At 50.8% G+C, this 17,427-nt stretch overlaps 1 protein-coding gene and 1 long non-coding RNA gene across 8 annotated transcripts in view; one reads left to right on the plus strand and one right to left on the minus strand.

The window, feature by feature from the left end:
• Window positions 1–248: 248 nt before the first annotated feature.
• The window catches only part of Slc25a25 (solute carrier family 25 member 25), a 32,930-nt gene continuing 15,751 nt past the window's right edge, over window positions 249–17,427 (minus strand). Inside the window, exons 1-11 of one of the 7 annotated variants that reach the window (XM_040736896.1) lie at window positions 15,337–15,977; window positions 7,140–7,266; window positions 6,969–7,056; window positions 6,317–6,352; window positions 5,964–6,075; window positions 4,655–4,813; window positions 3,314–3,466; window positions 2,938–3,045; window positions 2,680–2,847; window positions 2,031–2,181; window positions 249–1,943 (exon numbers count right to left, since the gene is read on the minus strand). In XM_040736896.1, coding sequence (XP_040592830.1) covers window positions 1,759–1,943; window positions 2,031–2,181; window positions 2,680–2,847; window positions 2,938–3,045; window positions 3,314–3,466; window positions 4,655–4,813; window positions 5,964–6,075; window positions 6,317–6,352; window positions 6,969–7,056; window positions 7,140–7,266; window positions 15,337–15,555 — 1,506 coding nt within the window. In that variant the 5' untranslated portion in view covers window positions 15,556–15,977 and the 3' untranslated portion in view covers window positions 249–1,758. Of the gene's footprint in view, window positions 1,944–2,030; window positions 2,182–2,679; window positions 2,848–2,937; window positions 3,046–3,313; window positions 3,467–4,654; window positions 4,814–5,963; window positions 6,076–6,316; window positions 6,353–6,968; window positions 7,057–7,139; window positions 7,267–8,878; window positions 9,165–12,911; window positions 13,313–15,336; window positions 15,978–17,427 lie in introns of those variants that run through there. The other 6 variants (XM_040736900.1, XM_040736898.1, XM_040736893.1 and 3 more) reach the window with 6 other exon arrangements.
• Window positions 13,487–14,341, plus strand: LOC121136461. Its single transcript, XR_005873516.1, has 2 exons — window positions 13,487–13,629; window positions 14,085–14,341. It is a non-coding gene; the product is annotated as an uncharacterized LOC121136461 (long non-coding RNA).

A 17,427-nucleotide genomic window follows, 5' to 3' on the forward strand; every position in this document is an offset into this window, starting at 1 on the left:
GCCTTTAGCACCCGCAAGGCCCGAGCAAAAGCAGCCTGTAGTGTGTGCCTGCAGACCATGTGAAGAACAAGATCCCAGCAGGAAGGGGAGGCCCATGCCACAGATGGAGCAGCCCCAAATCTAACCAACACCCACTGAAGACGAAGTGCCCCCGAGAAGTTGAGGTGTAAGTATGTAGGCAATGGATAAGGAAAATGTAAATGTCCCCCAACACCCACGTCCAGAGCAGAAAAACCCCGGCTCCATCGTCACTTTGAAGCAACTTTATTAGAAGGCTGCTTGCCTTAGACAAAGTCCAGTTACAGCAACAGACTATGCAGAACAGTAATTTTTGCATTGATCTTTGCATCCTATTTGGATTTTCCTCGTTAGGCTGTTGAGACAGTGGAGGCACAATTGCCAAGTGGCCAGCTGACCACTCATTGAGCAAGGGCAGCCATGGGCCAGGAGGGAGCCCAGGTCACCCAGTCCTCCTGCCTTGTCATTCCAAAAGGGCAAAATAAAGAGATTCTCCCCTCTTTCCCACCACCCTACCCGGCCTGCCAGGGGTTGCTTTTCACAGCAAGGCCCTCCCTTGTGCCTTTCTTGTTTCCAGCTGAGAGAGGAGTTTCCTTGGACAGACATGCCGTCAGTATAGGCAGCAGGTGAGGTCACTCTGTGGCCACTCTTCCACCTGTCTCCCCACCCCCACCAGGCGGTGATGGGAAAGTACAATAAACCATGAACATAAAATACGAATAAAAAATTGACATGACAATGACAGGCTATTAATTAAACAAATCTATAAAAATAGGACATAACTCTGTTCAAATAAATACAAAATAAATAGGCTCCAAGCAGTGTGATACACCGTGTGGAATGTGAGGCTAGTCCCACTCGGCCCACAGGACCTCGGAACAGACTTCCAAGCAGCCAAACCACTTCTGCTGCACCCCCTCATGCTCTCTCTGTAAGTGCGGCACATGAGCGGGGTCCAGCTTGTCCTTCCGAACCATCAGGGCAGTACGCATGGGGCAGATACCCTGCCCCGCTCTCACACCACAAAATGGAACAATAAGTGTGGTCATGAGCTGGTGCCAGTCCTGACAGGGCTTAGGGACAGCTCAGAGGACATTAGGCCCATGCAGGCAGCACAAATCCTCTGGGATCCAGGTCCTATAGTAGCTTTCAGCAAAGCCATGCACCATGGTGCCAGGCAGCCAGTGCCTGAGTACCTGGGCACATCCAGGTAGCCTTGCTGGTGAGCTCAGAAGAGGCAAGGTCCCCATGGATGCTGCAGCCTGGGAAACAGGTTTGGAGGACCAGCACTGAGGGGAGAGGGACAAGAAGAAGGGGGATACACCCACTTCCTACCACAGCACATCAATGGGAAAGACACGAGGGGGCACAGGAATGCTCTTTGGACCAGAGGGAGAATGTGGCTGAGGTCTGGCTGAGTGAACAAGATGGAAGAGCTAAGCTGGCCTCCGAGCTCACTGTCTGGTAGGCACTGCAGAAAACATCCTGTTCTCTAGGTGCAGGAGCCCACATCCTACTGACCTCTGGACCCCAAGACATGTCCACAGGCCTTCCTTGGAAGGGACACAGGGCCTGCCAGGTCAGCAGGACCAGCCTAGAGCTTGCCGGTACCTGCCCCTCCCTGTGGCATCCTGGGTTTCACAGCTTGGGTAAGTCAGCTTAGTGTTGGCACATTCACAGAATGAGATGGCTGCACGTCCTGGGCGGCAACCCAGGACCACCAAGTCCACCACCTTCCCGTCACCGAGACTGCACGCCCAGTGTGATCTTCAGGTTCTCGTACACCACGTAGCTAATGCTCACAGCTGGAATCACCTTCATGAAGTTGGGGGCCAGCCCCCGGTATAGCCCAAAGGCCCCCTCAGTCCGCAGAATCTGTTTGAAGAGGCTGCTCATGGTTACCTCGGGTGCACCCTCAATGGAAGCTGCGGGAGAGAGGTCACTGGTCAGATGCCACCCGTCAGCCATCCCAACTACTAGGGACATGGAAGTCAGTGCAACACCAATCTTACCTTGTGCCTGCATCCGGGTCCTGACCAAGGCCAGGGGGTAGCTGGCCAGCTGGCCACAGGTACTGGAGATAGTGCCACAGGCCAAGAGAACAAACACACCAGGGTCTGCACTGTTCACGGCATAGCGCTGGAGCCAGGTATTTTTCAGGGTCTAGAGGCAAACAGGGCAGAGGTGAGCCGTAAGAGCCAGCGTGGGAGAGACATGCTGGGGTGGGGCAGGTCTGAAATCCAGGGAAAGCTGTTTCCTGTTACATGAGACCCGAGAAGCCGATGTAAACTGACTCCCTTGGCCTGGGCCTCGCTGCACTCCTGACCAGCCTACCGTTTGCATCCTCTGTCACTTGGAGTTCTTGGCTAGGACAGGGAGCAGGAGGAGGGTGAAGGGAGCACTGTGTTCCCATGCAGAGCACCTGGCCTCTGTGGTCTGCAGTCTGAGAGATCTGTGAGTCCCCAATGGCCACTGTGTTCTGGGGTCTGTCTGCTGAACCGCTGGACCCTAAGAGGGTGCAGAATCCACTGTGCCAGAGGACCACTGTAGTGAACAGTTGACTGCTATCTCTCATCTGTATCTCCATCAGGGAGGATGTGGGTACTGGGCAGGCGCTCAATTTCCCTCTGGCCCCAGGGTCTATGCCCAATAGGGCCTCACCTCATAGACAGCTAGGTCGATGCCAGCGTAGGGGATGATCCCCAGCATGTTGGGGATGTAGCCTTTGTAGAAAGCAGCTACACCCTCTTTAGCCAAGATCCTCCTGGCACAGTCCAGCATACCCGAGTACTGGCCTGTCTTCCGCAGGGCCATTCGGGTCTTCAAAACCTACAACGAGAGTGACACGAAGCATGAGTATAACCCATCCTTCCCTGTGTCCCACAAGTGCCGCCCACTCCAGGACCCAGTGGCCCTTACCTCCATTGGGTAGATACTACTCTGGGCAATGGCCCCAGCCAAGGAGCCTGCCACAAGCCTTTCATGGATCCTCAGCGTCTCCTGATCACTACCAACAAGGCGCTTCATCTGAAACAGGAGAAAACAATGGGATACACCAGGGGGCTATAGCACTTCTCCTGGCCCTGCCCTTCCTCTCACAGCCATCAGCTTTAGATGAGACCTGTGACCCTGACGCTACTTTATGCGGTCCCCAAATGGAAGCAAGTGGTAGGAGAGTTGGTATCATCACCTTGCTGTCCTTTGGGTACAAGTACTGGCTCTAGTTTCAGGGACCTCAGTCCTGCAGACACCACATAAGCAGCTACTATCTGGCAAATCTCTTCCAGGTCCTCACCTGCTCATATGCCATGAATTTGATGGCCGACTCAGGGGCAATTTTGAGGACATTGATGCCATTACCCCGCCAGAGAGACTTGGCTCCGCCTTCCCGAATCATCTGTGTGAATCCGCCTATAATGCACATATTGTTGCTGCGGGAGGCGTGGACCTGAGGGGAGAAGAAGTCAGAGGAGCTCAGCAGGGTCGAGGCTGCCACTGTCCACCTTGGGAGGACACCAGGAAGGCTCTGCCCTCTGAGTAATCTGAAGAATGACTTAGCATCCCAAGGATTCAGCAGGCATGCCTGGATTATTATTATTACTATTATTATTATTGACATTCAGTTTGGCCTTGAATTTTCCATCTTCATAAGTACTAGCATTAGCAATATGCCCCACCAACCCAGGCAGGACAGCTCTTAATCTCTATGTACACATCCCTGGAATTCTGTTAGAAACAAAAGTGAGAGGGAACTGTTTGAGTTTCTCTTTTTCTCAGAGGCCATGGAAGGAGAAATGGCTGTTTAGGGTCACAGAGCTGGGAGGAGGGGTCAGCCCAAGCTAGAGTAAGCCTAAAGCTCTTTTAAGTCTTTTGCCTGTGCTTCTGGAGTATAGGAGAGCCCAGAGGGATGGGGTGGTGCCCACAAACCATTAACTCCAACTCCATTAGCTGGGGCGGGAAGTTTGAGCTTTTAAAGCAGGGCCCTAGCTGGGGGGGGGGGAGGGGAAGCTGAGCCACCAATCACACGGGTAAAACTGATTTCCTGCTCATCTGCATGAGCACTTTTAGTCTGTCCAGGGGACTTGTGGGGGATGTGCTGTTTCTGGGCAGGCCTCCTGGCACAAAAAGTGCCAGAGAGAAGCAAAATGGGGTAACTGGTCACTGTTCAGACAGACATCAAAGTCCATGAGTGTCCACATGTGGGTCACTTTCCAGTGCTTCCCCTGACATCAGACAAGCTGATCTCTGCCCTGTGGACGTGGAGTTGCATACCCAGGCAAGGTAGAGAGACAGCTTCCTGATGGCCTCTAGGTCATGACAGGATCTGCTCACCCTACCTTCCATGAGGTACCCTATCCATCCTGAGATGTGCTTAAGGGAACTCAGGTCCTGCCACACCCCAAGCAGCAAGCCCATATACGATTATGCATAGCTTATAATTCTCAGAATAAATTAGACCAGCTAAATACAAAGTCACCTAGGCTGGATCTACTGATGCCTGCAAGGCATTAATGCCATTATCTGGGGTGGAAGTTTGGGTTTTTTAAGCAGGGTCCCAGCTGGGGGGTCTGGGGGGGTGGCGGGGAAGCTGAGCCACCAATGAAGCCCTGGTAGAAGTCTCCCACTTTGCTCTCACCTGCATGAGCACCTTCAGTCTGTCCAGGGGAGCAGTACATGTTCTGGAAACTGCCCCTGCCCCACCTCCGGCCACCAAGTGCCTCCACCACATCCCTGTCTGCCTCTCTTCCACTGTGAACTCATCTGGGACTGTCAGGTTCTCACCCACATCGAAGATCTATGGAGAAGACAAAGACAAGTAGAGACATTGCCAACTTTACTCAGGACATCTGTGGCCAAGCTGCTAGCCACCTGGTGAGAGTCACTGCCTTCCGCTCTCTCAAGTGGCCACACAAGCTGTGGGGATGGTAGGCACTGAAGACTTACAGGAACTCTTTCCTTTGCTCTGACAGTGTCTGCAGCTCTTGGCCTTGCAAGCCATCTAGAGAGGAGCAGGTAATGACTGAAGGGAGAGCGTTACAGAACGGCTGGGTTGCCCTTTTAAGGTGGCTCCTGTAGCTTCCAGCAAGGACTTCGGGGATAGACCACAGGATCAGGGAAGATGGATATAGACCTTGCAACCTGATGCGGAACCAGATTGCCAGCAGGACAGAGTGTTATGCAAGGCCTCAACAAGCATAATGCTGTGCTGCCTGCGTAACACCTTCTCTCTGGAACTGGTCCCAGTCAGCTCTGCTGACCTCTGGGCTACAGGCCAGAGACAGGCCAGCTGTTCTGAACCCTAGAAGCAGCCACTTACCTTCACCCAAGAAGCCCTGACCTAGCTCTGTGGGAGCATGGTGGATAAAGCAGGGGCAGCCCAGCCAAGAACAGCAGAAGTCTTGGACGGGGGTTAAGTCAGAATGACATTTCTAACTGTGGAAACACATCTGCATTCCCAAATGTGCAACTATGCTAACAGTGAAAGAACAGTATGTAGACCCCTATAGGGCGTGCTTATTAAAAAAAAAAAGCCAGAGTCTAACTCTGTAGCCCAGGCTGGCCTTTAACTCATGATGTTCCTCGGTCTCAGCAAGGACATGCTATTCTTGCCATAGAGACAAAGGATACTAAAAAGGAACCCAGGGAAGAAGGCGGAGGCATCTGCAGCAAGGTTTCTTCCCCCACCTCAAGGACAGACTGTGTGCTTCTGAGAGAAGCAGCAGCATCAGGGAAAGATGTTTGGAATGGACAGTGAAGGACAGTGACAGTGGCGTGTGGGGAGAGGCCAAGGGAACAGCCATGCCATCAGGCTGGTCAGTGTGTGGAAAGAGGAGGGACACAGGCTGGCGAAGGGGGAACCACACTCACTGGCTCAGCCTGGATGGGGAAGGAGTGACTGATGCAGTCAAAGAAGGCTGCTGGACGGACAGGGGGTGGGGCCTCACCGTTGAGTGCTTCCAGTACAGGATGATCTCAGGGATATTCTCCACGGGGTGCAGGAGGTGGTAGTCCCTCCACTCGTTCCAGTCGATGGTCATCGTGCCGTTCTTATCCATGCTGTAAGGCAGAAGCATGGTTACTCCCGTGGGTCACACCCCCTCTGCCAGCCGCTCGCCCCACCTCCGGGATGGGATGAAGGCAGGTGCCGTAGCCACCAAGGAAACCAAAAGGCACCTATGTGCCCATAGGGGTAAGGTGGCTCCAAACCCCATATTCCACAAAATGGAGATATGCTGGCCCACAAGAACCCCATTCTGATCAGGGAGGGAGGCAGTCATGGGGTGACATAGGTACTTACTAGGTGACAGGGCCCCAGAAGTGGCCCGTTCGTATTCTGACAGACAGACAAAGGAGGATGCAGAGGAGAGAGGAGAAACAACACAAATAAATGCTCTGAGCAGGTTAGTAAAGCAAGCACACATCCAAGGACACTAGAGGTCAGCACAACAAGAGGACAAAGCCTGGGCTCCAGGGGCTGCCGTCCCTGTGGCCAGATAGCTTTCAGTATAGCCAGGGACAAAGTGTTCTATTGGCAGAACTTCCCAAAAGCCCTCTGCCCGGGAGTGAGCCATCTTTCTGGTAGCATATGTAGCTAGAGAGTGAAGAACATGCCACTAGCAGCAACCCAAGTCAAGGACCACACATGGTACAAGCTCCTCTCCATCAGGCAGAGAAAGTGTTCCAGGGTCACTCACTTCTTACCAACATGAAATGCCCACAACTCATCTTGTCATTTTAAGGGTCACTGGCAAATGGGCTAATTCCAGATCTGTGAGTCCTAGAATAGGGCTGCAAACCTTGGAAGAAGCCTGCTTTGGGAAGGGGCTTCTTATTCATCCTTCCAAACCACAGGACCAGTGTCAGGATAGCAGGTCAACATGAGCAGCAGGTGGATTAGTCCAAAAGCCATTAAGACATCCCACAGAACTGAGCAGCCCACCCACACTCACCTCTTAAGAATCTTCTCTGCCTGCTGTTCAGAGATCTTGACACCCAGGTCCCGCAGGGACTGCATGATCTCTTGAGCGTCGATTCGTCCTATGACAACAAGGGCTATGAGCAGGGTCCAGCAATTGGTAAGCCTGGGACCTGCCCAGCAGGGAGCTATAAGCCAAACTCACCATCATTCTTTTTGTCCAGACTCTTGAACACCAGTCTCAGTTTTTTCTCATGATCTTGGAGGTAATGCACAAACTCTTCAAAGTCCAGTTGCCCATCAAGGTCCTTGTCACCTGCTTGCACAATTTTCTAGAAAACCAAAGTAAGAACTTGAGGTTTGGCTCACTAGCCTCTTGTCACAATGGGGAAACAGCTGCTCTCCACCCAAGATGTCCTATCTCTGAGGATACAGCATCCAATTTTACCCATATAGCAGAGCCGAGGCTCAAGTTCTCAAAGGCTATATCCAGAAGCCAAGCAAGGCGCACACTGCTTAGGTGAAGAGAGGCTCTCCTCTGATGAAGCCTTCAGAGAGGCCAGCAGGGCAGTCTGGTGCTTGCTCTTTCAAAGCATCCCCAGTCCAGTCTGTTACACAGTCGGCAGCTTGGCTCCCCCATAGGGCTGTCCCTGGAGCCAGACTTTAGCCCCGTGTTCCTTGCTGAGATGTGGGGTAGTGTTGGAATCCAGATTCCCTTAGGAACTCTGGTATTTGCTCCATTCCCTGTGGTGGCACTAGCCCAATAACAATTTGGTGATCCAGGTGAAGGCACAGACAATGCCTACTTAGCAGAAATGTTGCCAGGGAACACTCTGGAGGCTGCAGAGGAGCCAAGGTCAACTATTCTTGAGCTCATGAAGGCACTGCAAGTTCAGTCCCTGGTCTCAGAGATATCACATATAACCAACTCCAGATTCCCAACCAGGTGCTGAAGGCCAGGCATCTTTACCAGTGCAGTGACCTAAGGCTCTAAATGACTGGTCCTCGGCAGCAGCGGGTGGATGCCAGGCAGTGGGTGGTATGTGAAGGCTTTAGTGAGGCCTCGTCAGCAGCTGCTCTAGGAAGTGCAGCTTATCCTTTCCCACATGTTACAAAGCAAGGAACAGCACCTAGGGAGACGGTGTCCACAGAATGCCATGGCCAGGACTGTCGCATGCATTTCGAACCACCTTCAGATCTTACTGCTGTCCTAACTAAAAGTTCATCTCAAGAACTTGAGAACTCGTGGGAATATGAATCATTCCAACTCAGTAGCACTTTTTAAAAAATTACATTGATCCAGGCGTTGGTGGCGCACGCATTTAATCCCAGCACTCGGGTGGCAGAGGCAGGTGGATCTCTGTGAGTTCAAGACCAGCCTGGTCTACAAGAGCTGCTTCTAGGACAGGTTCTAAAGCCACAGAGAAACCCTGTCTCAAAAAAACAAACAAACAAAAAACCCAAAAACAAACGAAAAAGGTAAACCCCCAAGCTATGGTTCAGTTTCCCATCATACAAGGGCTGTGATCACTGCTGCCATCCTGTTTCCTGGGCACCTAAACATTAAAAAAAAAGTTCAGGAGGGAATGCTGCCCTCTATATCCTGCCTTTCTCCTCCTCCGGTGTTTGTAGCCTGGGCCCCAGCAGTGAGACAGGCCCAGGTCTTGCTGACACCCTGTACATTTTAGGAGACCCCACCTTAGCCAAAGAGAAGGACTCCCACCAGGGATTCTGCCTCCTACAGGTGACTTCTCTCCCAGTCCAGCCTGTCATCCCATGATACGACATAGACAGGCTGGCTACAGCATCAGAAGTCTGGGCAAACACCTGCATTTCAGACATCCTTTCCTCTAGGCAGGAAGTCATGCCTAAGTACCATTCATCTCTTCACTCAAAACCAGTCCCTGCCTGCTGCCCCTCGCTACACTGGCTCAGCATACACACCTGCTTCCATTGGCGGTAGGTGGAGAACTCCTGTGAGGGGATAAAGACGCTGAGTTTGAAGATGGATTTCAGCTCTGCGGGAAGCCCCTTAGATTCAAAGTACTGGAATTCAGTCTGGGCCTCCCCAATGATTGGCACATACAAGCACAGGCAAAGCATGCTGTCGAGACCGGTGCTCAGCCACCACTGGGAGCAAGTGCTGGCAGAAGTCAGGAGTGGACAGTGCCGGGGTTCCCAGGGAAGAGGCACAAGATGTGTCTTGCCTCAGCCGTCACTGGCTGCTTAAGTCCTCCCCTTTTACTTAATTGAAGAAAAAAAAAAGAAATCCGCCCATTGTAAGTGCAACCAGCAGCCAATGAGCACAGGCCCAGCAGCCGGCAGTATCAGGTTGCTCAAGCACAGAGGAGCAAAGATCAGGACTAACGTCACTGCTAGCAGAAATTAACTCTTGGAGCCCAGGCAGCAGGTACTACCTAGGGCTGTAGTCCCATGCCCAAACAAACCTTCACCCCTGGCTGTCAGCCCCTGAAAATAAACAAACAGCCAACAGTCTGTTTTCATACAAGGTCCCCAAATGCGTCACTATGCAACGTTCTCCTCTTAGTAAATAAGTCCCAACTGAAAATTTAGTGGAATTAGAGGCTGAATCAGAGCCCACTGAGAACTGACCCAGGCTGTTGTGAGAGAGGAATCTGAGAGCCACATCCCCAGCATTCCTGAGACACAGACCCCACAACCCACCAGCATGCAGAACCTGGGAACCACTTCTATCAATCACTGGGGTTAGCCAAGGGTGAGACTCAAAGTCCTCAAAGCCCATGCTCACTCAGAGCACTTGAAACCTTGGTCTGGTCATAGCTTTAAGAATTCTGCTCTGCCATCCTGAAGCCTTTTTAAAATTGACTACGATTAAATGATTCAGGCATAGTGGCTCAAACTATAGTCCCAGCATTTTGGGGGCTGTAGGAGGATCTCCACTTTGAGGCCCTAAACTACATATTAAGACCTTGTCTCAAAAATGGGGTGGGATGGAGGCTTGGAGGTAGGCTTGTGAGCCACCCTGAAGGCTCTGGGCTTTCTGGACCGACTGGGAAGCGCCTGAGAGATTAGTACAGTGCACCTCCGGGTGTGTCCCTGTAATTCCAGAGAAGACTAGCTAAGCGGAGAGGTCCTACCCGGGCAGGATGAGGCTCCAGATGGAGGAAAGGGGGACAGCACAAAGCCGGCAGCTGTTCTCTCCTCCCTAAGTGCTTCCACAGCAGCACAAATCTGATTCGTTGCTAGGCATGGTAACACAGGCTTGCGCTTGGGGGCCGGAGCAGGACTGTGGAGAGTTCAACGCCAACCTGAGCTACAGTGTCAGACTCAAAAAACTAATCTCAAAAGCTAATAAGATGACTAGCACAAATCTTACTCAGCAGCAAGAAGAGAGGGGGAGAATGGCATTAAACTGGACCTCTCACCTACGCAAATACTCGTCATGTGGTTGTGGGCACTCCCATTATTGCCATGTCCACAGACAGCCAGGTCTAGATCCACACTTTCAGAAGACAGAAGACCTCTGGGCCTAGAAGGATCCGATTTCTTATTTTTAAATTGTATTACTTTTAACTGCATTTGAGTGTGTGTGTGGTGTGCTGTGCACAAGCCATGCATGCAGATGTCCTCAGAGGCCAGAGGCACCGGATTCTCTGGAGCCAGGTGGTAGGGAGAAGCCTGGTGTGGGTGCTGGGAGCGCAGGTTCTCTGAAAAAGCTGCACATGCTTTCTGATGAGGCGTCTCTCCAGCCCCCAGACACATCACTCCTTACATGCCAGCCTGCATTCCCTTTCCATTCCTTCCTTCCCTACAGATGAGCGTTGCTGAGGGCGAGATCACATCACTGTGACAGGAAGGATCAGTCCACCCCCATTCCTTCTACGGCATACCCTTTATCCCTTCATCCCTTCCTAATATAGACTAAGCCTTGTCACTCCTGGGAGGGATTAAAATGCATAGTTAGCTTTTGGGGCTCAGCAAAAGTTAAAGGATTTCAACTCCAAAGTGTTTTGCTGAGAATCTGTGAAGATATATGCCTTTAATCCCAGCACTCAGGAGATAGGCAGGTGGGTCTCTGTGAGTTCAAAGCCAGCATAGAATAAACCTGCTAAGATTCTAGACTAAGACACTGTTGTATCACTGTATTAACACTGAAACAGAATCTAGCAAAGGAGAAGGCATTTTGGGTTTCCTGAGACGTAAGTTTATAACCCAGACCTTGGTGTGAACGGGATCTGACAAGGAGGCAATGTCCAGGCAGATTCCTGCTCAGATGCAGCCATCTCTGAAACTGCCCTATCTAGAACATTCTGCTTTGGAGCCATTTTAACACACATCTTAAGTCTACTGCTGGGGTCCTAAAGACAGAAGCCTGTAGCTGCAGACCCTGCATGCCCTGGCCTTCACCTCTTGCTTGACTCACGAATGGGGCTCTGCCAGAAGTTTTTGGGTGAAGGCTGAGGAAATGACTCAGCAGGTAAAGCTGCTTGCCACCAAGCCTACCACTTAGTTTGATACCTGGGACACATGGTAGAAAGAACAGATGCCTGCCAGTTGTCCTCCAACCTTCACTCGCACACACACAAATTAAAAAAAAAAAAAAGCCAGGTGGTAGTGGTGGGCACGCCTTTAATCCCAGGACTTGGAAGGCAGAGGCAGGCGGATCTGTGAGTTCCAGCAGTCAGAGCTACACACAGAGAAATCCTGTCCCAAAAAACCCAAGGATGGATGGATGGATGGATGGATGGATGGATGGATGGATGGATGGATGGATGGATGGATGTGCTAGTGGGATGGCTCAGTGGTTCTTCCACGAGGGCCTGGGTTCAATTCCCAGCACTTACAAGGTGGCTCACAGCCATCTTAACTACAGTTCCAGGGGACCTAACAGCCTCTTGAGGCCTCCAAGGGCACCAGGCATGCACATGCACAGATGTACATACAGTTCAAATGTTCATAAAAATACACACACACATAGTAAAAATTAACTAAAAAGAAACTTCCTTTACTATAACAGAGGTCATTTTTTTTATACAGACTAATAGTTTTGAAGAGACAAGGATGTTCTCTGAAGTGTTCTGCAAGTGACTGTCAATATACTACTTTACAATAATGTATCATTCCATTTCAACATTAGTTTTGCTTCATTTTCTGTGGTGATAGGGACTGAATCCAGGACCTTGAATGCTAGGCAAGTGCTCTACAATTGAGATACACCTACAGGCCCAACATAAGTTGTTTTTTGTTTTGAGACAGTTTCTGTATGTAGCCCAGGCTGGCCCTGGACTCAGAATCTTCTATCTTGGCCTTCCAAGTGTTAGAATTACAGACATGAAACACCACCATTATTTAGTTTAAGAAGCTTTGGAACATTTTTCTTTTGAACATGGACTGTGTTCAGTAAAGGCCAAGCATGGTGGCACTTGTCTGTCTGTATCTCCAGGAGACTCAGTTGGAGACCAGCCTGGGCTAGACAAGCAGGCAGACTTTGTTGTCATATCCATACCTTATTTCCCTGAGAGAAAGCAAAGATAAGTAGAGGTCTTCACACAATAAGCCCAGTGCTTAACTAAACACCCATCTCATAATTCAGAACTCCATTTTCATCACAGAAATGGACTCTTTCAGAAAGAGTCAATCTCTAGGCGCCTGATGTCCGAGGCGACTGCTGTGTCCTGGAACTTCAGACTGTAGGACACTAGGCACTGCAGACAGTCATCGCAGGCCTCTCAGCCTAGAGGAAACCTCCCTGCAGAATGACCTGGCTTGCCCAAGTCCCCAAAGCTATGGGTGACAGAACTCAGGTTTACAACCAGGGCCAAGTTTCTGTTACAACAGCCACTTACAACAGTGCCCAAAGCCAATTAATTCCACAGGAGGAAGATTTTTAGCCCAGTTTCCAGGAAAGACCTGAAAGTCCATGTAGATCCCATGAGCAACATCACGTGCGAATGTGAGCCACACACGAGGCATCGACGGCAGACTTAGGACCCACCTGTTATTCCAAGGCAGCTCATGGCCCCTGGGACCAGATGACAGCACGCCGCGCACTTCTCTGCTCTCTTTCCTTACTCTATCTAGTTCAGCGACCCAAATCTGTCTCCTGTCCTCTGACGCCCATTCCTATGGCTAACGCATGAAAACAACGGCAGCAGCACTAGAACACTTAGAATCCAGTGGCATCAGGTTTCATTTAATAGGTAAAGAAGCAGTTCTTTTCATGAGCATCTTTCCACTTTGATTACCAGGACCACCGTCAGCGTTCCTCATCCTGCCACTCCATCACATGCGCAATGCCCCAAGCAGGAACTTCCAGCAAGGGCAGGGACACACTAGGAGGGCAGGTACAGTGCGCCTCTGGGAGCGTAGCACTGGGTCTGAAAGTAACTCACTGCTCCTCGGCAATGACTCAGACCAAGCCAGGAGTATTGTGTGAAGGAGCCTGGCAAGCCCCACCCTCAAGACTCTCAACTCTCATTGGCTGCTCTGTCATTTTATGATCGGGTTGCCATGACAGCCCAGTGTAGCAGGTTTCCAACGAAACCTGCCTACACTTGGTAATTGCACACACAATGAGTGCAATCCTGATGGCCCCTCAGGAGCTAAGCTCCACTGTGCAAGGGCACCTCCCACTCCAGACAAATGGCTTTCTTTCCCAACTTTCGGATTAACTGTGAGACAAAGGTAAAGAGGAAACTGGAGCAGTTCCTATGGTAAGAGCCGGCAGAAACCACTCACAGACACATATTACGTGGGTGGGGGTGGGGTGAAACAGTAGTGCACTGGACAACGAGACCCTGAGAACTGAAGGTTCTCCAGGCAGTTTCCCAAGCTTGCCGGGGGCTCCGCTGAGCAAGGCAAAGGCCTACCCATCTCTGTGCCCCTTGTGCAGCAAGTCTTGTTCCCAGTCTTCAGTACACTGCTCAGAGGTGCTCTCTCCTTCTGAACCGTGACAGCTGCTCCACCTCCCTCTTGCTCTCCCCATGAAGCCCACCAATCCATTTCCCCTCCAGAAACAGAGCCAGAGAATGGCTCGGTCTCTGCTGGCCAGGCTAGAAAGTCCTACCCAAGGCAACCCCCTAGAGGCAAATCTGGCAAGGGGCATCCATAGGAAGCTAGGAAGTAGAACAGTTGATCATTAAATTTTAAAAGGTGATCACTTTAAAAGGCAGCCGGCTAATTCTGGACAGAAGACTGCAGAGCTCAGCATGGTTTCCTCACAAAACGAACACACCTCCCCTCCTGATCTGAAGGAGAAAGTGGCACCCTCTGGAAGCAACAATAAGCTCAAAGGCGTCAGGCAGGACACAGCTTCTGTGAGGCCTGACAACGGGGAACTCATCACAGTCTAAGGACTCCCACTGATGGCAATGTTCAACTACTGCAAAACTTGTCACAGTAAAGTTCTCGTGAGATTCAATGGGACATTTTGGGCATGTCTATTATATACCAAGCACTGGGACTCTCTTTGGCCTGTGACTGAGAAGAAAATTCAGGAATGAGAACTCAGGGGTTGAATATGGCTGTACCTGCTGCAGCCAGCCCCGGTCTGTTCTGAGAGCTCAGCCAGTCCCATTAACAGCTTTCTGGAGGGAAGCAAACAAGGATCCAGAAAGATTGGGGTCAAGTTCTTCCCCTTAAGTAATTTGGGCAGATTTCTGAACTTTTCTTCTCCAACCTCCAACTGGGGAGTGCTGTCACTTACTCTGGCTCCTGTGAGGACTGGACGCAGGTACAAAAGGCCTAACGCTTAGCTGACCCCGGTGGCCGTGGTCAACAAGAGTCACCAGCCTCTACTCTCCAGGACTTCAGGCTCTCCTGGGACCCAGCCCCATCCGGAACAACTTCTGGGACCTCAGGGAAACTAATCATGACCAGTCAGGCAAGGGGAATGTGACCTTCATACAACTGACAAGATCTGCCCCTTTACCCTGGCGTAGCACACACCTTTAATCCCAGCATTTAGGAAGCAGGGGCAGGCAGATATCCATAAGCTGAGGCCAGCCTGGTCTACAGAGTGAGTACCAGGACAGCCAAGGGGGGGGGGGGGGGGAAACTGTCCCTTTTCAAGGAACCTTCTCTTTCAACTGTCCTCTCACACTCTGGACAAATGAAGACAATATACTTTAATTCACCCTTACTTTCAAATGGCTTGTTTAGTGAAACAGAAAAACCTGCAGGCTAATCTACTGAAGTGAACCTTTCAATGACCAGGCAGGGACAGTCACAGCAGATAAAGAAGTTTACAGTGGTGACAGACATTTTGAACCAAATCTCGTGGCCTTCTTCCTCGCCCAACATTTCTCCAATACCAAACTTTTTTTTTTTAGTCCTCCCTCCCACATGCCTTTCTTCCCCTTCCAGGAAAATGGTCCCAGCCCAGCCCCTAAGCTAGAAGGTCCTTTTGAAGGTGCTGTTACCTTAGGAAACTGTTCTGCAGGTCCGACCACCAGCAAGATGGTGGGTCTCTTTTCCGTGGCCTCAGCCCTTCCGTTTTGTTTCCCCAAAAAGGTGGACATCTGGTCTCCCCGAGCAGGGGTCTGGGTGCCTTTGACTCCATGATCGATGCCCTCTCTGGAGTCTTGACACCCAGCTCTAGGGAAAAAGCTAGACAGAAAATGCCACAGCATCTGTAGCATCCCGGCTGCCTCCAAATGCCACTACTGATGACTGTTCACTTCTTAGGGATGTGACCACAATACCAAGGGTCTCTAGCTACACAGCTGTCTGGAATACAGCCTGGGAGTTCCCAGGCTGAAGCTCTACACGCAGGGGCTGTTTCCTGCTTTTTCAAATTCGCTCGTGCCTAGCCTGAGAAGTAGCTCACTTAGGGAGCCTCCCCGGCTGCTGGCTGCCAGCAATAAGGAAAGCAGCTGGGCTACTTCAATCAAAACTCACTTCGTCAGGTGGCGAACGATCAGAGGCTTGGCTCTTTTTTTTAATGCAAAAAAAAAATGATATCCAGACAGACCTCTCTTGGAGACAGAAACAACTTGGGGCTCCTAGTCATTCAGCCGTCCTCGCTCATTCCGCAACCCAGGACAGAGCATCTAGTCTGCATTCTCACTGCAGCAGGGCCTGGCCAATCACCTCTGCCGACACTACAGGGTTCTTTATCCCGACCACCAACCCTCCAATCACAGGCGGAGTATTTCCTGCCTGCAGCCCAGCTAGTCCGCTGGGAGGTACAGACAAGGTTCATTTTACAGAACCTGAGCAGGCTCATCTTTGGAGACAACTTCCCGCTCTCCCCAGGGTAGCTTCCCGAATGCCACTCACCACATTCAACTTGATCCAGGGTCCTTGGCAACACCTCCTAAGTCACCTCGAATCACTCTCCCCCTCCCATTATCAAGCCTAGCAGAGAGCAACCCTACATGGTAGTTGTTTCCTGAGATCACATCAGAGCTGGAACCCTTCTATCCACCCCACCCCCACCCCAGTCCCTCGAACCAGGCCCTGGACTTAACATCTGTCCACTCGATGGGCAAACGACCATGATTAATCTTTAGTTGTTTTTTAGCTTAACAGCAGACAAATACAAGTGACCAACTATCATCCCTCACAAAGGTGACTCGTAATCATTCTATCTTAAAGATACAAACCCAAGGCTGGGGAGATGGCTCAGCTGGTAAAGGCACTAGCCAAGGCCGGCTGATCTCGGATCCATAGTCAGAGCCGAGGACGTACTCCCTCAATCTGTCCTGACCTCCACGTGTGTGCCCACAAATATATACATGCACATATATGCAGACATAAAATCACATTAAAAGATGCAAGCCCCCCCAAAAGTTCATTAAATTCTTTTAAGAGGATGGGGAACCTAAGCTTCTCCCACTGCTACAACCCCTAGAAAAGAAACCTAGTTGCAGATAAGAGCTTTCCTAAAGCACCTGCCCTCTGCACTGCAGTCCCACTTTTAGCTTACTGTGCAAACCTGGGATATGTAAGAAGTACTCACACACATAAGCCCACATACAAACACACACACACACCTTTGCTATATACAAATGATTGTTAACTCTGACGTAAATTTTCCTTGAGAATTCCATAAATGCATCCAAGGAAATATCTACTCATTTCCCCAACTTATGAACCCCTCAATTCACCCTATCTTTTTTTTTTTTTTTAAACAATCCACTAACTCCAGTTAGTGCTGCCTTGATGCACAGGTCTGGGGTCATCCAACTAGAGCATGGGAAACTTAGGAGAGCTTCAGTGTGGGGGGCCTGAAGACTATCTATACCTTGTTTGGTCTTGAGCAGGTAACCTGGGCTCTATGAGATCATGATCCTTGTGGCCAGGTATGTGTAGAAGCCCCATGTCCCAGCACTCCACCCCATCCTCCAGCTGTCTACCTACTCTCCTAAGATGTCCCGTGAACACTGGTGGCTATCCTGCTTAGGGGTGGGCACTCAGTCTCTTTTTATTAACACCCTGAGGGTCCAAATCTCCCTGCTGACCTCTGTCCATCATAAAAATAAGCTTCTTGAACCAAGGGTGAGTAGCCT

The sequence above is a fragment of the Mesocricetus auratus genome, unplaced genomic scaffold (assembly GCF_017639785.1).
Source record: "Mesocricetus auratus isolate SY011 unplaced genomic scaffold, BCM_Maur_2.0 Super-Scaffold_100172, whole genome shotgun sequence".
NCBI lineage: Eukaryota > Metazoa > Chordata > Mammalia > Rodentia > Cricetidae > Mesocricetus > Mesocricetus auratus.